Raw genomic sequence first — 16,335 nt, forward strand, 5'->3', positions numbered from 1 at the left:
CCAATATCACTGATGAACATGGTAAAATCCTCAACAAAATATTGGCAAACCGCATCAAGCAATACATTAAAAAGATGATGCACCATGATCAAGTGTGATTCATCTCGGGGATGCAAGGATGGTACGACATTCACAAATCAATAAATATAATATGCTCAGCACCTCTGGCTGCCAGTAGGACCCATCTGCTACTGTTTCTGGGACTACATGCCATTGCTGGCTCTGAACACAATGCCCCGCAAAAAGGTAGGTGATAGAATCAAGCCACCCCCAATTATTAGAAGATTTGGAACCTTCCTGAAAATTGGTATTGTTGGATTGCCAAAAGTTGGGAAATCTACCTTCTTCAATATATTAACCAATAGTCAGGCTTCAGCAGAAAACTTCCCATTCTGCACTATTGATCCAAATGAGAGCAGAGTACCTGTGCCAGATGAAAGGTTTTTCTTTGCCAGTACCACAAACCAACAAGCAAAATCCCTGCCTTTGTAAATATAGTGGCTATTGCTAGTCTTTTAAAAGGAGCTCACGATGGCCAAAGTCTGGAAAATGCCTTTTTATCTCATATTAGTGCCTGTGATGGAAACTTTCATCTAACACATGCTTTTGAAGATGATGATATCACTCATGTTGAAGGAAGTGTAGATCCTATTCAAGATATAGAACTGATACATGAAGAGCTTCAGCTTAAAGATGAGGAAATGATTGGGTCCATTATAGATAAACTAGAAAAAGTGGCTGTGAGAGGAGGAGATAAAAAACTAAAACCTGAATATGACATAATGTGAAAAGTCAAATCCTGGGTTATAGATCAAAAGAAACCTGTTCACTTCTATCATGACTGGAATGACAAAGAGACTGAAGTGCTGAGTAAACACTTATTTTTGACTTCAAAACCAATGATCTACTTGATTAATCTTTCTGAAAAAGAATACATTAGAAAAAAAACCAAATGGTTGATAAAAATTAAACAGTGGGTGGACAGATATCACCCAGGCATCATGGCCATTCCTTCTAGTGGGGCCTTGGAACTCAAGTTGCAAGAATTGAGTGCTGAGGAGTGACAGAAGCATCTGGAAGTGAACATGACATAACGTGCTTTGCCAAAGATCATTAAGGCTGGGTTTGCAGCACTAAAACCAGAATATTTTTTCACTGCAGGCCCAGATAAAATACGTGAATGGACCATCAGGAGAGGAATAAAGCTCCTCAAGCTGCAGGAAAAATTCACACAGGTTTTCAAAAAAAGATTCATTATGGTTGAAGTAATGATATATGAAGGTTTTAAAGAGGAAGGTTCTGAAAATGCAGCCAAGGCTAATGGAAAGTATAGGCAACAGGTAGAAATTATATTGTTGAAGATGGAGATATTCTCTTCTTCAAATTTAATACACCTCAGAAAATGAAGAAGAAATAAATTTCAGTTACTACTTGTATAAACATACAATTTCAAAAAGGTGTATCATTTTTTTAAATTAAAATTTCTGAAACTGAAGGGACAGACACAATTGGGGATAGGAATCTTCAGCAAAAATTATTTTTATTTGTTATAAAATGAAAATACTGTGTGCCTCCAATAAAAATGCAAGTTCTCTAATGTAAGCAGCTTTGCTTTTCACATGATTAAGACCCCAGTTCAAACTGCAGAAGCTTTCCAGGAACCACATTACAATCATGATACCGCATTAATCTCCATCATGTATGCCAAACCCGACACAACTGACAGTGAAGACAATGTGGCATGTGGCTTGCTCCTTTCTGAATCTACAGATAATGGGTGTTTTACAGTACTCCATATGTCTATAATCAATAAAACATTTGACAAAAAAAATTAATAAACCCCCTGGCCAGTGTAGCTCGGTGGATTAACTGTGGGCCTGCGAACCAGACTATCGCGGTTCGATCCCCAGTCAGGGCACATGCCTGGGTTGCAGGCCAGATCCCAGCGTGGGATGTATGAGAGGCAACCATACATTGATATTTCTCTCCTTCCCTTCCCTTCTAAAGGTAAGTAAATAAAATCTTTAAAAAAAAGAAATTATCTTTTAAAAATTAATAAACATTATATATCACATAAACAAAAGCAAAGAAAACAAAAGCAAAGACAAAAGTCACATGACCGTATCAATAGATGTGAAAAAAGCATTTGATAAGATATAACACCCATTTATGAAAGTGACACTCAGCAAAGTGGGAATATAGGGAGCATTCTTCAATATAATAAAAGACATACATGAGAGATATACAGCCAACATCATACTCAATGGGCAAAAACTTAGAGCTTTCCAGTAAGATCAGGAGCAAGACAAGGATGCCTGCTTTTACCACTCCTATTCAACATAGCATTGGAGGTCCTAGCCACAGCAATCAAACAAGAAAAAGAAAAAAAGGGCATCCAAATTGGAAAGGAGGAAGTAAAACGGTCATTATTACAGATGACATGACAGTGTACATAGAAAATCCTATAGACTCCACCAAAAAACTACTCAGCCTAATAAGTGAATTTGGCAAAGCAGTGGAATACAAAGCAGCATACTATAACATATTTCACAGATATAGAACATTTAAAAATTTATATGGAACCATAAATGACCTGGAATAGCTGCACCAATTTTGAGAAAGAAGAACAAAGTAGGAGGGATCACAATACCTGATATCAAACTGTATAACAAGTCCACTGTAATCAAAACAGCCTGGTACTGGCATAAGAACAGATACATAGACCAATGGAACAGAATAGAGAGCCCACAAATAAACCCATCTCTATGGTCAACTAATATTTTCTAAGGAGCAAGAAGCATAAAATGGAATAAGAATGGCCTCTTTGACAAGTGATGTTGGGAGATCTGGGCAGCTACATGCAAAAAAATGAAATTCAATCACCAACATAAAACATGCACAAAACTAAATTCAAGGTGGATAAAATACTTAAATATAAGTCATGACACCATTAAAGTCCTAGAGGAAAACATTGGCAGGAAAATCTCAGATATTTCACACAGCAATATCTTCACTGACATGTCCTCTAAAGCAAGGACATAAAAGAAAGAATAAACAAACTGGACCTCATCAAATTAAAAAGCATCTGCATGGCTACAGAAAACAATGTTAAAGTAAAAAGAAAACCAACTATATGGGAAAACAGATTTGCCAATGATACCTTGGAGAAGCATTTGACCTTCAAAATACATAAAAAACTCACACAACTCCACTCCAGGAAGACAAAAAAAAAAAAAAAACAATTAAAAAATGGGCAAAGGAGGTAAACAGACACTTCTCCAAGGAGGACATATAGAGGGCCCAGAGACACATGAAAAGATGCTCAGCATCAGCATCACTAGCCATCAGTGATATACAAATTCAAACCACAATGAGATACCACTTCACACCAGCCATCATTAACAAACAAGTATTTGAGAGGATGTGGAGAAAAGAGAACCCTAGTGCACTGTTGGTGAGAATGCAGACTGGTGCAACCACTGTGAAAAAACAGTATGGAATTTCCTTAGAAAACTAAAAATGAAACTGTCTTTTGACCCAGCAATTCCTCTGCCTGGGATTATATCCTAAGCCCTGTAACGCCAATCCAAAAGAACTGATGCACCCCAATATTCATAGCAGCACAGTTTACAATAGCCAAGTGTTGGAAGCAACCTAGGTGCCCATCAGTAAATGAATGAATCAAAAAACTAAGGTACAGACGTGAGAGAAAAACCTAGCCAATCTATGGAGGAACAAAGCAAACAGCCAACAGTACCCTGGCATATATGAAAATAAGAACCTTTGCTCAGGTACTCAGCAAAGTGGGAATAGAGGGAGCATTCCTCAATATAATAAAGACCATATATGAAAGACCTACAGCCAACATCATACTCAATGGGCAAAAACTAAAAGCTTTCCCACTAAGATCAGGAACAAGACAAGGTTGTCCACTTTCACCACTTCTATTCAATATAGTATTGGGGGAAAAAATATGGTATGGGAAGTTTTAGCCACAGCCATCAGACAAGAAAAGGAAATAAAAGGCATCCAAATTGGAAAGGAGGAAACAAAACTGTCACTGTTTGCAGATGGCATGATAGTGTACATGGAAAATCCTATAGCCTCTACCAAAAAACTGCTCCAACTAATAAATTAATTTGGCAAAACAGCGGGATAGAAAGTCTTGATCCAGAAATCGAGGGATTTTTGAATACTAACAATGAAACAGCTGAAGCAGAAATCGAGAAAAAATCCATTCCATAAAGCAACAAGAAAAACAAAATATCTGGGAATAAACCTAACCAAGGAAGTAAAAGACCTGTATGCAGAAAACTACACAACACTGAAGAAAGAAATCAACGAAGACACAAGCAAGTGGAAACATATACCATGTTCAGAGATTGGAAGAATTAACATCATTAAAATGTTCATACTACCCAAAGCAATTTACAGAATCAATGCAAATACCTATTAAAGTACCAATAGCATATTTCACAGACATAGAACAAACACTTCAAAAATTTATATAAAACCATAAATGACCCCGAATAGCAGCTGCACTTTTGAGAAAGAAGAACAAAGTAGGAAGGATCACAATACCTGATACCAAACTGTATTACAAGGCCACTGTAATCAAAACAGCCTGGTACTGGCATAAAAACAGGCACATAGACCAATGGAACAGAACAGAGAGCTCAGAAATAAACCCAAGTCTCTGTGGGCAATTAATATTTGACAAACGAGGCAGTAACATAAACTGGACTAAAAATAGCCTCGTCAACAAATGGTGTTGGGAGAACTGGACAGCTACATGCAAAAAAATGAAACTCGAGGACCAACTTACACCATACACCAAAATAAATTCAAGATGGATAAAAGACTTATATATAAGCCATGACACCATTAAAGTACTACAGGAGAACATTGGCAGAAAAATATCAGATATTTCACACAGCAATATTTTCACTGTTATGTCCCCTAGAGCAAGGGACATAAAGGAAAATAATAAATAAACAGGATCTCATCAAAATTAAAAGCTGCTCCATGGCTAAAGAAAACAATATTAAAATAAAAAGAGAACCAACTATATAGGAAAACATATTTGCAAATGATACCTCAAAGGTTCAATCTCCAAAATATACAAAGAATTTACAGGACTCCACTCTAAGAAGACAAGCAACCCAATTAAAAAAATTGCAAAGAACTTGAACAGACACTTCTCCAAGGAGGACATACAGAAGATCCAGAGACACATGAAAGATGCTCAATATTGCTAGCTATCAGGGAGATGCAAATGAAAACCACAGTGACCAAGCACTTTACACCAGTCAGAACGGCCATCATAAACAAAGGAACAAAGTACAAATGTTGGAGAGGTTGTGGGGAAAAGTAGACCCTAGTGCAATGTTGGTAGGACTGCAGACTGGTGCAACCACTATGGAAAACAGTACGTAATTTTCTAAGAAAACTAAAAATGAACATGCCTTTTGACCCAGCAGTTCCACTGCTGCGATTATATCCTAAAATCCCTGAAACACCAATCCAAAAGAACCCAATGTTCATAGCAGCACAATTTACAATAGCCAAGAGTTGGAAGCAATTCAGGTGCCCATCAGTAAATGAATGGATCCAAAAACTATGGTCCATTTACACAATGGAATTCTATGCAGCAGAAAGAAAGAAGGAGCTCCTACCCTTTGCAACAGCATGGATGAAAATGAAAAGCATTATGCTGAGTGAAATTAGCCAGGTGGTAAAAGACAAATACCATATGATCTCACCTTTAACAGGAACATAAACAACAAAAGAAACAAACAAGCAAAATATAACCAAAGATACTGAAGTAGAGAACAGGGGGACAGTGACTAGAGTGGAGAGGGGAGGGAATTTCAGAGGAAAGGGGGAAGGATTCACAGGAACAAGTAGAAAGGATATCTGTACAAAAACTAAGGGGGGTGGAAATGGGAGGGAGGTGGGAAGCACTGGGGGGTGGGCTGGAGCTTGAGTAAAAGACAGAAAACTGTACTTGAACAATAATTAAATAAAAAATTAAAAATAAAGTATAATTAAAAATAAAGGTATAAAGAACAAAATATAAAATGAATTATAACAAAAAAGAATAAGTGTAATTGATTTACACATTTGAATATACATTAACTCATAAGTCTAATATGATATTCACAAAGTAGAATTTCTCCCCACACACTTTACTGCTGCTAAAGAGAAAGAATTAAGGTATATTCGCCTATTCCAGAAGTAAGTGAATTTCAGAGTAACCAAATAGCCAAAGCTCGGAGGGCCTCTTCAAGTTCTTTTTCATGGAAGAATTATAGCTAATAAATGAAAAGGAAATTAACAAAACTGTGAAAATCACCATTTTGTCACACTTAATATAATAAATGATTCAGGTCATAACCATCAAGGCATGCTAAAATCATTAAGTGAAAGGGCAATGGGGGAACAATAAAGCAACAGCTTATCTCATTAATTTATCTGAACCTGGAAGTTTCTTTAAGATTGTTAACTACTGTACTTCAGTAATTTTTAATGACTATCAGTTATTTGGGTTTGCTAGTTCTTCTTCAATTATAACCCAAATTTCCTAAGAAAAACATGTTTTATTGATTGCCAAATATATCAAGATAGTATATAGCTATAGTATACTTCCCTGTAATTAATTATTCTTCTCCAAACCTGTTTTATCTTCTTGGTCTTATAGCTCTTATTCTACACTTTCTAGTTTTTGTACTTTCTTGAGAATATTGTTTTTTCCTACACGAACAGCATTCATTATCCACCCTTGGCCGTCATTTGAAAGTAATTCAACTTGGTTTAATTTATTCTATCAGTTACATGTCCTGTTTGATACCTCAAATTATACTGCTCTAAATTTTAATGGTAAAAAATTATTAAGTTTTTGTTGAATTCCTTCTAAATAACTTTATTTTTCTCAACTTTCCATTCCTAGTAATAATTTTAACATATCTTTGCTTTTCATAATTTTCATTTTTCATAATTATGAAAAACATAATTCTTTGCTCTTCATAGCTTTGCTGTAAAGCTATGTTCCATTAAATTGATAGCTATTTTTAAAGACTTTATTTATTCATTTTTAGAGAGAAGGGAAAGGAGGGAGAAAGAGAGAAACATCAATGTGTGGTTGCTTCTCATGCATCCCCCACTGTTCTGACACTCAATCTATTGAGCTATGCCAGCCAGGGCTGACCTTGAAGGGCTAACTGAACATTCTCTTAACTCTTGTCATTTTTCTAGTTACTTCCCTCATTTGTTACATTATGATCTTTTTGATTAGATAGAGTGGTTTTGGGGATGTATACAGATCATTTCTAGAGAATGCAATATTCTTGATGTTCCAGCAAATAGTGCCCTCCTACTTGTTCACATCTATTGCTTTGCATTGTTCTTTAAAATTGTAGTCATCTGGAAAAAGACAACAGTTGTTGGGGGACCAGAACTGTGGCTACTTCACAATGAAGTTTTTTCCTATAGCTGTAAGTATCCTGATTGGCCAAGACCCCAAGTTCTCAAGTATCAATTCATAGTATGCAGGGAAAAGAATCTATAGATACCTTTTTCTTGCTACTCTTTTAAAAGCTTGGCCCTTCATACCGTCTAGCACACGACACTAAAAAATGTGTACTGAATGAATTAGTATTATGTCAATTCTGTCTTGAACAAATCTGGCTTATACCCATGACTTTACATTCCATCCTTATTGCCCTAGCCAAGGCCATTATAGTCCCATCTTTGCTTCCTTTAATTCGTCTTTCACACTACAGGTTTTCATTGTTCTCATAAGAGATATGATTATGGCACATCACTTCTTAAAAATTGCCAATGGCTTTCTAATGCCACTCTGGAGAGAACTTCTACTTCCCCAGTTTCATTTTTTATAGACCATCGACATGAGCCTGGACTTTATACTCACTTCTACCTTCATACTCATTTCTGTACCTTTTCAATCCCACTCATTACCTGTACACATCTTATGAAATCTCACACTAAGATCCCTCAAATGTCATTTCCTCTCTGACTTCCTGACCCCATAGCAAAAATTAATACCTTAATGTTCCCATAGTATTTCAAACATGATTCATTTAGAGATTTTAATATAATTGTACTTCAGTTGTCTACCTCCATTTCAGACTAAGAATTCCTTATAGCAAAGATCAATTATCTTTCATACAAAACTATCATAGTAATGCTCAATACTTAGGGTAATGAGAACTTAATAGGACTTTCATGGGTGCATCCAAAAGCCCAAATCCAATTTCCAACACTAGACAATTTTAGTTGCAATAACAGTTAAGTACAGGGTCTGTCACAAATAATGCTTTTTTATTACAAAATCTTAAGCATGTAATTCTGCAACATAACAGTATCACATGCAAACACACCATATGACATTTTAGGTGAAATGTTCAAATTAAAACTATAAATTATTACTCCTTTATCACCACCCTACCAACCACACTCACATAGGTATAACTTCTGCCAGATCCTGTATACCTCTTTACATTAAACTGGAAAAACAATCACAGCCTTCTCCCCTAGAAAATGTATTCTGAGTAACAGAATCTCTCCTAAGAAAAATACCCCATACACTGAATTTTGCATTTTGTTTCAGAATGTTCCTGGGCCCCAGTGATCAAATTTCACTTCCCAATCAAACACTGTGGCTGGAAATTGTGTTTCCCTTCTCACAAAATAGGAGTTGGCACAGTGGAAAAAGGTTAGGCTATAATGACATAAAATCATTTAATACTAGCTCCCACATAGTGTAAGCGCTAAGGCTCAATTTTTCCATTTTTAAAATGTGAATACATATCTATGCTACTTTGTTCACCTTGTTACAAATTAAGTACCTAGCATGACCTGGACATAAAAATCTCTTCTCAATTACAAAGTGTCATTCAACAGGTATACAATCTCCCTATTTCACAACAGTGAGATAATGCAGTTGTCACTTGCTACTTACAAAAGAAAAAGCGAAAATAGGGATTCATAATTCAAATATCTGCGACATGGGAACTGTTTGTATTTAAAAGATCTAAATTCCTTTTACATATTTTATATAATTCTCTTTTAATTTGTTCAATATTTTACCTTAAATGTCCTACATTTATAGTAGTGTAATTGTCAGCTACCTTTCTTTTCACAAAGGTATATCAAAAGATCCTCAGGACCTGCAAGGTCAGAATTTACTTTTAAAAAGAAAGGAAAAACAAGAAAGCATTTATTCTATATTACTCTTTGTAAACATAGCCAGACTGCACCTGACACATAGTAATCAGTAAGTTTCTCGTCATTAAAAATGCCTATAACTTTATAATCTAAAATTAATTACACACTATTATCTCCTAGCTCCAACCCATTATCAACTGATAAACCCATATAATAAAAAACAAGCTTGTTTTCACCAGATATTTAATGCAAGATGCTGTGCAGCCACAGCCCATGAAATGTGATTACCAGTAGGTGGGGTTGTAACTCTACTGAATCAAATAAAAGCACTGTGACACAGCTAAAAGCCTTACATAGATGTACTTCTGTTCTTAAGTACTATAATGTAGACAGTTTGATAAATAGGGTTGTCTCTTGTGTTTTTTCTATTTTAGGAAGTTATCTACTTTACAGATGAGAAACAAATCAAGTCTGAATTCTCAGTTATTAGTTTTATTATAGATTTTTTATCCTGATTAAGATAGGAAGACCCAGTCTTGTACAAAAACTTATTTCCATGATAATATATTTTTAAAGATTTTTATTTTTTATAAAGATTTTATTCATTTATCTTTAGAGGGAAAGGGAAGGAGAGGAGAGAAATATCAATGTGTGGTTGCCTCTCACGGGTCCCCTGCTGGGAACCGGCCTGCAACCCAGGCATGTGCCTTGACTGGGAATCGAACCTTGATCGTGTGGTTTGCAGACCCGCGCTCAATCCACTGAGCTACACCAGCCAGGGCCTTAAAGATTTTATTTTTAGACATAAGAGAGGGAAATATCAGTGTGTGGTTGCCTCTGAGACCCCCTACTGGGGACCTAGCTGGCAACCCAGGCATGTGCCCTAACTTGGAATCTGACCAGCGACCCTTTGGTTCAGACTGGCACTCAGTTCACTGCGCCACACCAGCCAGGGATCCATGATGATATTTAAAAGATATCAGTGTTCAGGGTCAGTTGTGTAGTCTTTTAGTAAGGGGGTGGCTAGAGTCTCTTTGCTCTCAGTAAGTGCTCTGGGTTGATGGATAAACACACTAAATTTAACACCCTGGTTGTTGGCAGCTCTGACAAAACCACTATTGGCAGTCATCGTGATGGCTTTTAGGGTGTCTCCTGTCCCAAAAATCGTTAATGAACGACTATTGATTTTTGAACTGGCCACTAGTCCCAAGGCACGCTCAGAAGGCTGGTCTGGCACAACAGTAATTCGCTTAATCAGCATAGTGGCCCTTTCTCTCTCCCCAGGTCCTCCTAAAGTCTCTAGAATAGACTGAAAATCCTTGACAGCACATTCACAAGCAAACAGCTCCTTGTCCTTCATAAATGCCTCAAGCTGCGGAAGAATATGCTCTTTCCTCTCTTGCTCTGCTTGTTCTGTGAGCACTTTTTCTTTAAAGATAAAGTGGGAACCTCCATAGCTGAGGGCAGATACATATGTGATTAAAGTCGTAATGTCCAGATTTACTCTTCTGCACACATCAAACTTAATCTCTGTAGGAAACGCAACACTTGCTAGTATATTTTCTTGGTCTACTCTGGTCACCTGGAAAAGTTCAGGGCCCTCATCATCTGATTCTCTCTTAATGGGTTGCTGTTCTTTAGGGTGATCTAACAGAGACTTAACTGCTACTATATCTCCTCTCACAGATATCCCCATTTCTTTTAGCTTCTCTGCCATGGGGCTGGAGACACTGTTGTAAAATGCAAAGATGATGTGAGGATTGCTATACTGCACTGGCTGCTGGTGACTGGCCTGAAGGAAGTCTTCAGCTTGTTCAATGATGCTTTTGTCACCATATTGGCCCCTGCCCAGCCAAATATTATGCAGAGCTTCAGCCTTTCGGCCAATGGCTTTCACCCATGTATGACCACCATTTGCAACAACATCCACTACAAGGGTTTGCTTTTCTCCCGAGGTATCTGTGTAACCAAAGACATGGAGAACACTAACAACTTCTTCCAGGTTTTCTGCTGATTCCACTATGGCTCTTAGATGCGTTAAATTGGTGCTCTGCAAATGGGACTCCTTAATGGCTATTTTACCAGCTTCTACTTTCTGTAAAAATTTTAATTCAGCCTTCAATTTGCTACATAGCTTTGCAGCACCTTCAATGCCACCTTTTCTTGATCTAGAAAGTGATTCTGTTCTCTTGATCAGTTCCTTGGCTATGGAGATTCGTTCAAAGAGCATGGAGTGTGCTGACATGCTGACAGCATTATTCTTTTCCTATCAAAAGAAAAGAAACAAGGCAAATTTAAAGTCCTCAAAAATGACGGTGAGGATTACAAAATTTCAACCTAGCAACCGATTTTATGGAGGCTGAGTCTAGGAAACTGAGTTTCTGCATGTCTGATTTTGGAGTGTCTCCGTCCTCTGACAACTAAATAAAAATTGATAGATTTACTTCTAAACTCTTCCTTAGGTGTGCTGGAATTGTTTCAGCTGGGAAGCCTTGGGGTCCACAGAATGACCCAGGTCACGATTAAATGCAGGAGTTCAGCAATGAGCTATGTAGGAATTCCTTGTCGGCAGCCTTAGTCTTTGGTTGTAGAGAAATTTTAATAAAAGCTCGGAAAGTCGAAATAAAATGATTGAAATAAAACTTTACACAGATATCACCAGATTGTCCAAAGCAAAGTTCTCTCTCCTAAAATGACCACACTAAGGCTTTCTGATCTTCTTAATGAGTGGGTCTCTAATGGCGATTACACAGGGGTACACTGTACAGATGCCTCATTCCTGCCTTGGACCCCAACTGCCATTTTTTAAAAGATTGGCGGAATCCACTGGTTTGGTTCCCTCCCCCACTCGGGAGATCAACTAAACTTTGTGGTACAATCTGTGGCAGCCCCGAGGTTTGCAAGGCCTTCCGGGCTGGGTTCGGCCCTGTGTGGTCCACCAGTACCACTCGGGCCCTGCCAGGCAGAGGTAAACTCAAAGGGCGTAGAGCAAGGGCAGGCGCAGGGCGGGCAGACCCAGCGCTGGCCACCTTCCACGCAGACTGGCCTGGCTTAGTCGCTTCCGGGTCTCCAATCACCCCCGGCCCAACCCGCTCTCCCCCCACCTCCGCTCCTCACCAGTAGCCCCTAGGACCGCAAGGAGCGGGCACGTGTATTCCACAAGCTGGGACCCACCAAGAAACCTCACACAGCAAACCCGCACCTGACTCTGGACGCTGCTGCTATTCTGTCCAGGAGAGCCGCGCTGCCTCTGGCGCTTTCTTCAGGCGCTTTCCGGGTCACGTGGCCTTGCACTGGATGACGCAGCACAGCGATTCCCAGGCTGCAACACCCCACCCGGCCACACCGGCTGGCTAAAGAGGCGGAGGCTAATGTGGCCGCCATATTTGTTGAGGGCACAAGGCTTCTCCCACTCCTGCTGCTGGATCAGCTTGTAAAGAACAGTCACCAGGCACCAGGAAAGGATCAGGAGTGCAGTTGGCGGAACTCTACCTCACACCAACTGGGGTGCCGAAAGCTCCAACTCCAGAATCGTAGGCAGGCTAACCCCGCGCCTTACCACGTAATCAGGGTTGGACCTTTCCTGTCTTAGGGGCTGGGAAATTCATATTAGCGTAGTGAAGTGCCCAAAGTCACCCAGAAACATTAGGGCTTCATTAAAGCTAATTTTAAAAATTAAGGACTTCGAGGTAAAATTAATCCTATGTAGCCTTCCTGAAATCTTTCTGCAATAAAAGAAACAAAAAAATAAATCCCTCAAAACAAGACTGCATTTGACACTTTTGGAAGTCAAAACGCAATAATTATTTGCTGTTTCTATATAGCAGGCATTGTTCTAAGTGCTCTTCACATATAAATTTATTCCATTTTTCTCAACAACCTAAAGGGCAGATATATTTTACAGTTAAGTCAACACAGAAAGGTTATTTGAACACAGGCAGCCTGAAGATGAAGGATTTAGGAGTGGAGAAAACCGTGCCCACCAAGTGCTGACAAAGTGGAACCCCAGAATGGCTTTGAAGCTGCAGACAAATGCCTGTAAGGTAGAAGGTAGGGAAGCAGTGAGGCAGGATTGAAAATGGGCATTGCTGAAGTATGAATAAGAAAAAACACCCAAGTCCTCTCTCCTATTTTGTGCAGCTGGGCACAAGACTAGAGTTTATGATGTAGAAAGAGAACCAGAGGGGTTCCATGAAGTTCTCCTATTAAATGGTGAAATGCAATGGGTCCCTTCTCTACCCCTTCTAGAATGCTGGCACTCTGCTCTCTTTCTCCCAAAATTGTTTTATTCTGGAGAAACTGAGCAAATGAAAGAAAGGCCATAGAGGTTTATAGGTGCTGATATTCACCATCCCTCAGTAAGTAGATTGGGAACTTAAAAAGAGCACTTCCAAACAGTTTTCTGTTTAGAATTTGAAGGCAACAAAATGCAGAACAAAATACTTTCAAAAAATGGCCTTTTGCATCCTCAGATAAAAGGTATTACAGCTATGAATCAAGATAATTTTAATAGGTGATAATATATAGAATGAGTTCTTCAAACCCAAAAAGTTACCCCAAATTTTAAACATCAATAGAAAAAAAAGAAGGGTGAGTAAAAACTCACTTGGGCCCCCGAACTAGAATAAAAAAGCAAAAAATACAGCAACAAAAGGGGCCAATAGGAGTTTTAAAAACAAAAACAAAGGAAAGAAGTAATTTCTCAATACTAGAAAATTTACCAAAGCTGAAAAAGATATCAATTTCTACAGGGTAAGGCCCTGCTGAGAACTCAGAGCAACGTTAACCCCGTAGAGGTTACAAACTCTTTTCTTAAGAAACCCACACAAAGGCCTATCACTGTAAGATTTCAAAACATTTTTGATAAAAGAAATAATCCTAAGAGTGACAAAGGAGACAAACAGGTGCAGGGGTGTCTAACCCACGGCCTGCAAGTAGCATATGGCCCAGGATGGCTATGAATGCAACCCAACACAAAATCATAAATTTAGTTAAAATTTTTTTTGCTTATCAGTTTTTGTTAGTGTTTGTGTATTTAATGTGTGGCCGAAGACAACTCTTCTTCTTCCCAGAAACAACAAAGGGTTGGACACCCATGGAAAGATTTGGCATCGCAAATAAACAATAGCATTAGATTTCTCATCAGCAACACTGGAATCTAGAAGGGAGTAAAGTAATGCTTTCAAAATGTGGAGATAATTATTTCTTAGAATTTTTAAGCCCACCAACTAAAGACATGGTTCCAAGAAACTTCTTAGAATGATGGTAGGGGCGTGGGTTTGAAGGGCTGAGCTAGAGCTGTTAGATTACCTAATATCCGACCGTAAGAAAAACAGTACGCAAGGGGTTTTACAATCCTGTTGGGGAAAACTGGCAATTAGTAATAGCTCCATAGAAAACAAAGCCAACAAAAAAGTGAGGCTGTATCACCTCCTGGAAAATTTAGAAAATGTAATTATAGTATACTTACACAGCTATAATAAAAACTTTGAAACACTGTGATCTAATAAAATTGAGGGAGAGGGAAAGTGAGCATGGTATGTTTTAAAATCTCATATTGCAGAATATAGTTTATATAGCAGCTAAACTTCAGAACCCAGAAATAATCATGTAAGCCTAATATTTTGGAATAGAGTACCTAATGAAATACCCCAAAAAGTTAAAAGGGATGCAACTGAGGGACATGGCTTTTGATGAAGTGTTAAAGTTATCTAACTGTTCATGGCAGTAGGTACTGCTTGTTCTTTAACAAGGCCCGTAGTCAATGGAGCCAGAATTGAAGAAACTATGTGAGGCAATGTGACATTAATACAAGACCACTAGACTGGGTTTCAGGAAATCATAATTCTGTATTAAGGGAGCTATTCATTAACTATTCCAAGTGCATGTTTAATTGTTGACAGTTACAGACATTTCCATTTTCTCCCCTTTTCCTACCTCCACTCAACCCTCTCCCCCACCCATCACCACACCGTTGTCTGTGTCTGGGATTTATGCTTGTATGTTCTTGGGCTAATCCCTTCACCTTATTTCACCCGTTTGTGTTTCTTTATTGGAGTAAAGCACTTGCCTCCAATAGCAAGGAGACACCTAATAAAGTGGTGAGGTTAAGGACTCAGATTTGGCATGTTTGGTCCATGAACATAACTGAATAGAGAAAAACTCTTGATCACCCCTATCAACTGATCGCAACTAAACAGCATTCAATAATTGTAAAGATCAGTATCACTCTTCCTTATTTCACCTTTCATTGTGAATTTTAAATATTTTCATGTCTCACTGCTAAAAACTGTTTTGTAAACTTAAATTCATGGTTAAGTGAGGAACTGAAAAAGAGGAAAGGAGCAAGTGAAGAAAAAAAATTTTAAGACAAGATACTAGTTATCCAAAAACAGAGAGGGATTATGACAATTAGGGACATTTTAATACTGAAATGAAAGCAAATAGAATATACAGACTAGGAATGACTAGAATTTTGGAACATTTAGAGATGTAGGGGAATGGGTTGCTAAACCAAATAACTTTGGCAAAAGGAGGGCTTATTCTTTTATGTATTGATTTTAGAGAAGGGAGAGAGGGAGAGGGCATAGAGAGAGTGAGCTAGCAAGTGTGATTTGTTGTTTCACTTAATTATGCATTCTTGGTTGATTCTATGTGTTCTGGCCAGGGATTGAACCTGAAATCTTGGGGCATAGTGGGATGATGTTCTAACCAACTGACCTACCCAGCCAGGGCCTAGGGTTTATTAAGGTCAATGAAAAGAATAAAGTTTCAACCGAACTGTACTTCACACTTCATGAAGCAAGAGGCAGTCAACTCTTAACAAAAATCTGCCTCAGCTAGTTTTTCCTGTTTTCATTCTGAATGAAAATCCATGTGGTTTCCTTTTGTCATAAATGTTTTGTTTTTCCTTTTTTTTTTGATTTGTAGAATTTTGGTATTCTCCTAGTTTTCTAATGTTAGACATTAGAAAGCAAATTCAAAGGCAGCTAAAACTAAACCAAACCATTAACCTTGCCAAGGCCTTTCACTTGCATTATCAAATTTAGTTTTGGAAAACCCTCTGAGATAATTACCTTGTGCTGTCACTTAGCCAGTAAGTGAGAAAGGTAAGACCTGATTCTGAAAACCATCCCTTTTTATCACTAT

General features: G+C 38.1%; 1 protein-coding gene and 1 pseudogene across 2 annotated transcripts; one reads left to right on the forward strand and one right to left on the reverse strand.

Moving 5' to 3' along the window:
- The first annotated feature begins 215 nt into the window (after positions 1-215).
- On the forward strand, positions 216-1,514 carry LOC118979375 (obg-like ATPase 1; annotated as a pseudogene).
- An 8,564-nt stretch (positions 1,515-10,078) lies between these two features.
- Positions 10,079-12,468, reverse strand: CUNH7orf25 (chromosome unknown C7orf25 homolog). Of its 2 annotated transcripts, none has more exons than XM_037035404.1 (2): positions 12,389-12,468; positions 10,079-11,452 (listed from the first exon to the last, which is right to left on the reverse strand). In XM_037035404.1, the coding sequence occupies exon 2, from the start codon at positions 11,429-11,431 to the stop codon at positions 10,166-10,168; it is 1,266 nt and encodes a 421-aa protein (XP_036891299.1). In that variant the 5' UTR covers positions 11,432-11,452; positions 12,389-12,468; the 3' UTR covers positions 10,079-10,165. The 2 variants fall into 2 exon arrangements, with proteins under 2 accessions (XP_036891299.1, XP_036891298.1); XM_037035403.1 differs by having other exon boundaries at positions 12,304-12,464.
- Positions 12,469-16,335: the final 3,867 nt, after the last annotated feature.

This window comes from Sturnira hondurensis, unplaced genomic scaffold, assembly GCF_014824575.4.
Source record: "Sturnira hondurensis isolate 20B ecotype Veracruz unplaced genomic scaffold, ASM1482457v3 Scaffold0022305, whole genome shotgun sequence".
In the NCBI taxonomy this organism is placed as follows: Eukaryota; Metazoa; Chordata; class Mammalia; order Chiroptera; family Phyllostomidae; genus Sturnira; species Sturnira hondurensis.

Bases quoted from the DNA above. Each gene is read 5' to 3' on its own strand.
- CUNH7orf25 (XM_037035404.1), bottom strand. From the start codon at position 11,431: ATGTCAGCACACTCCATGCTCTTTGAACGAATCTCCATAGCCAAGGAA.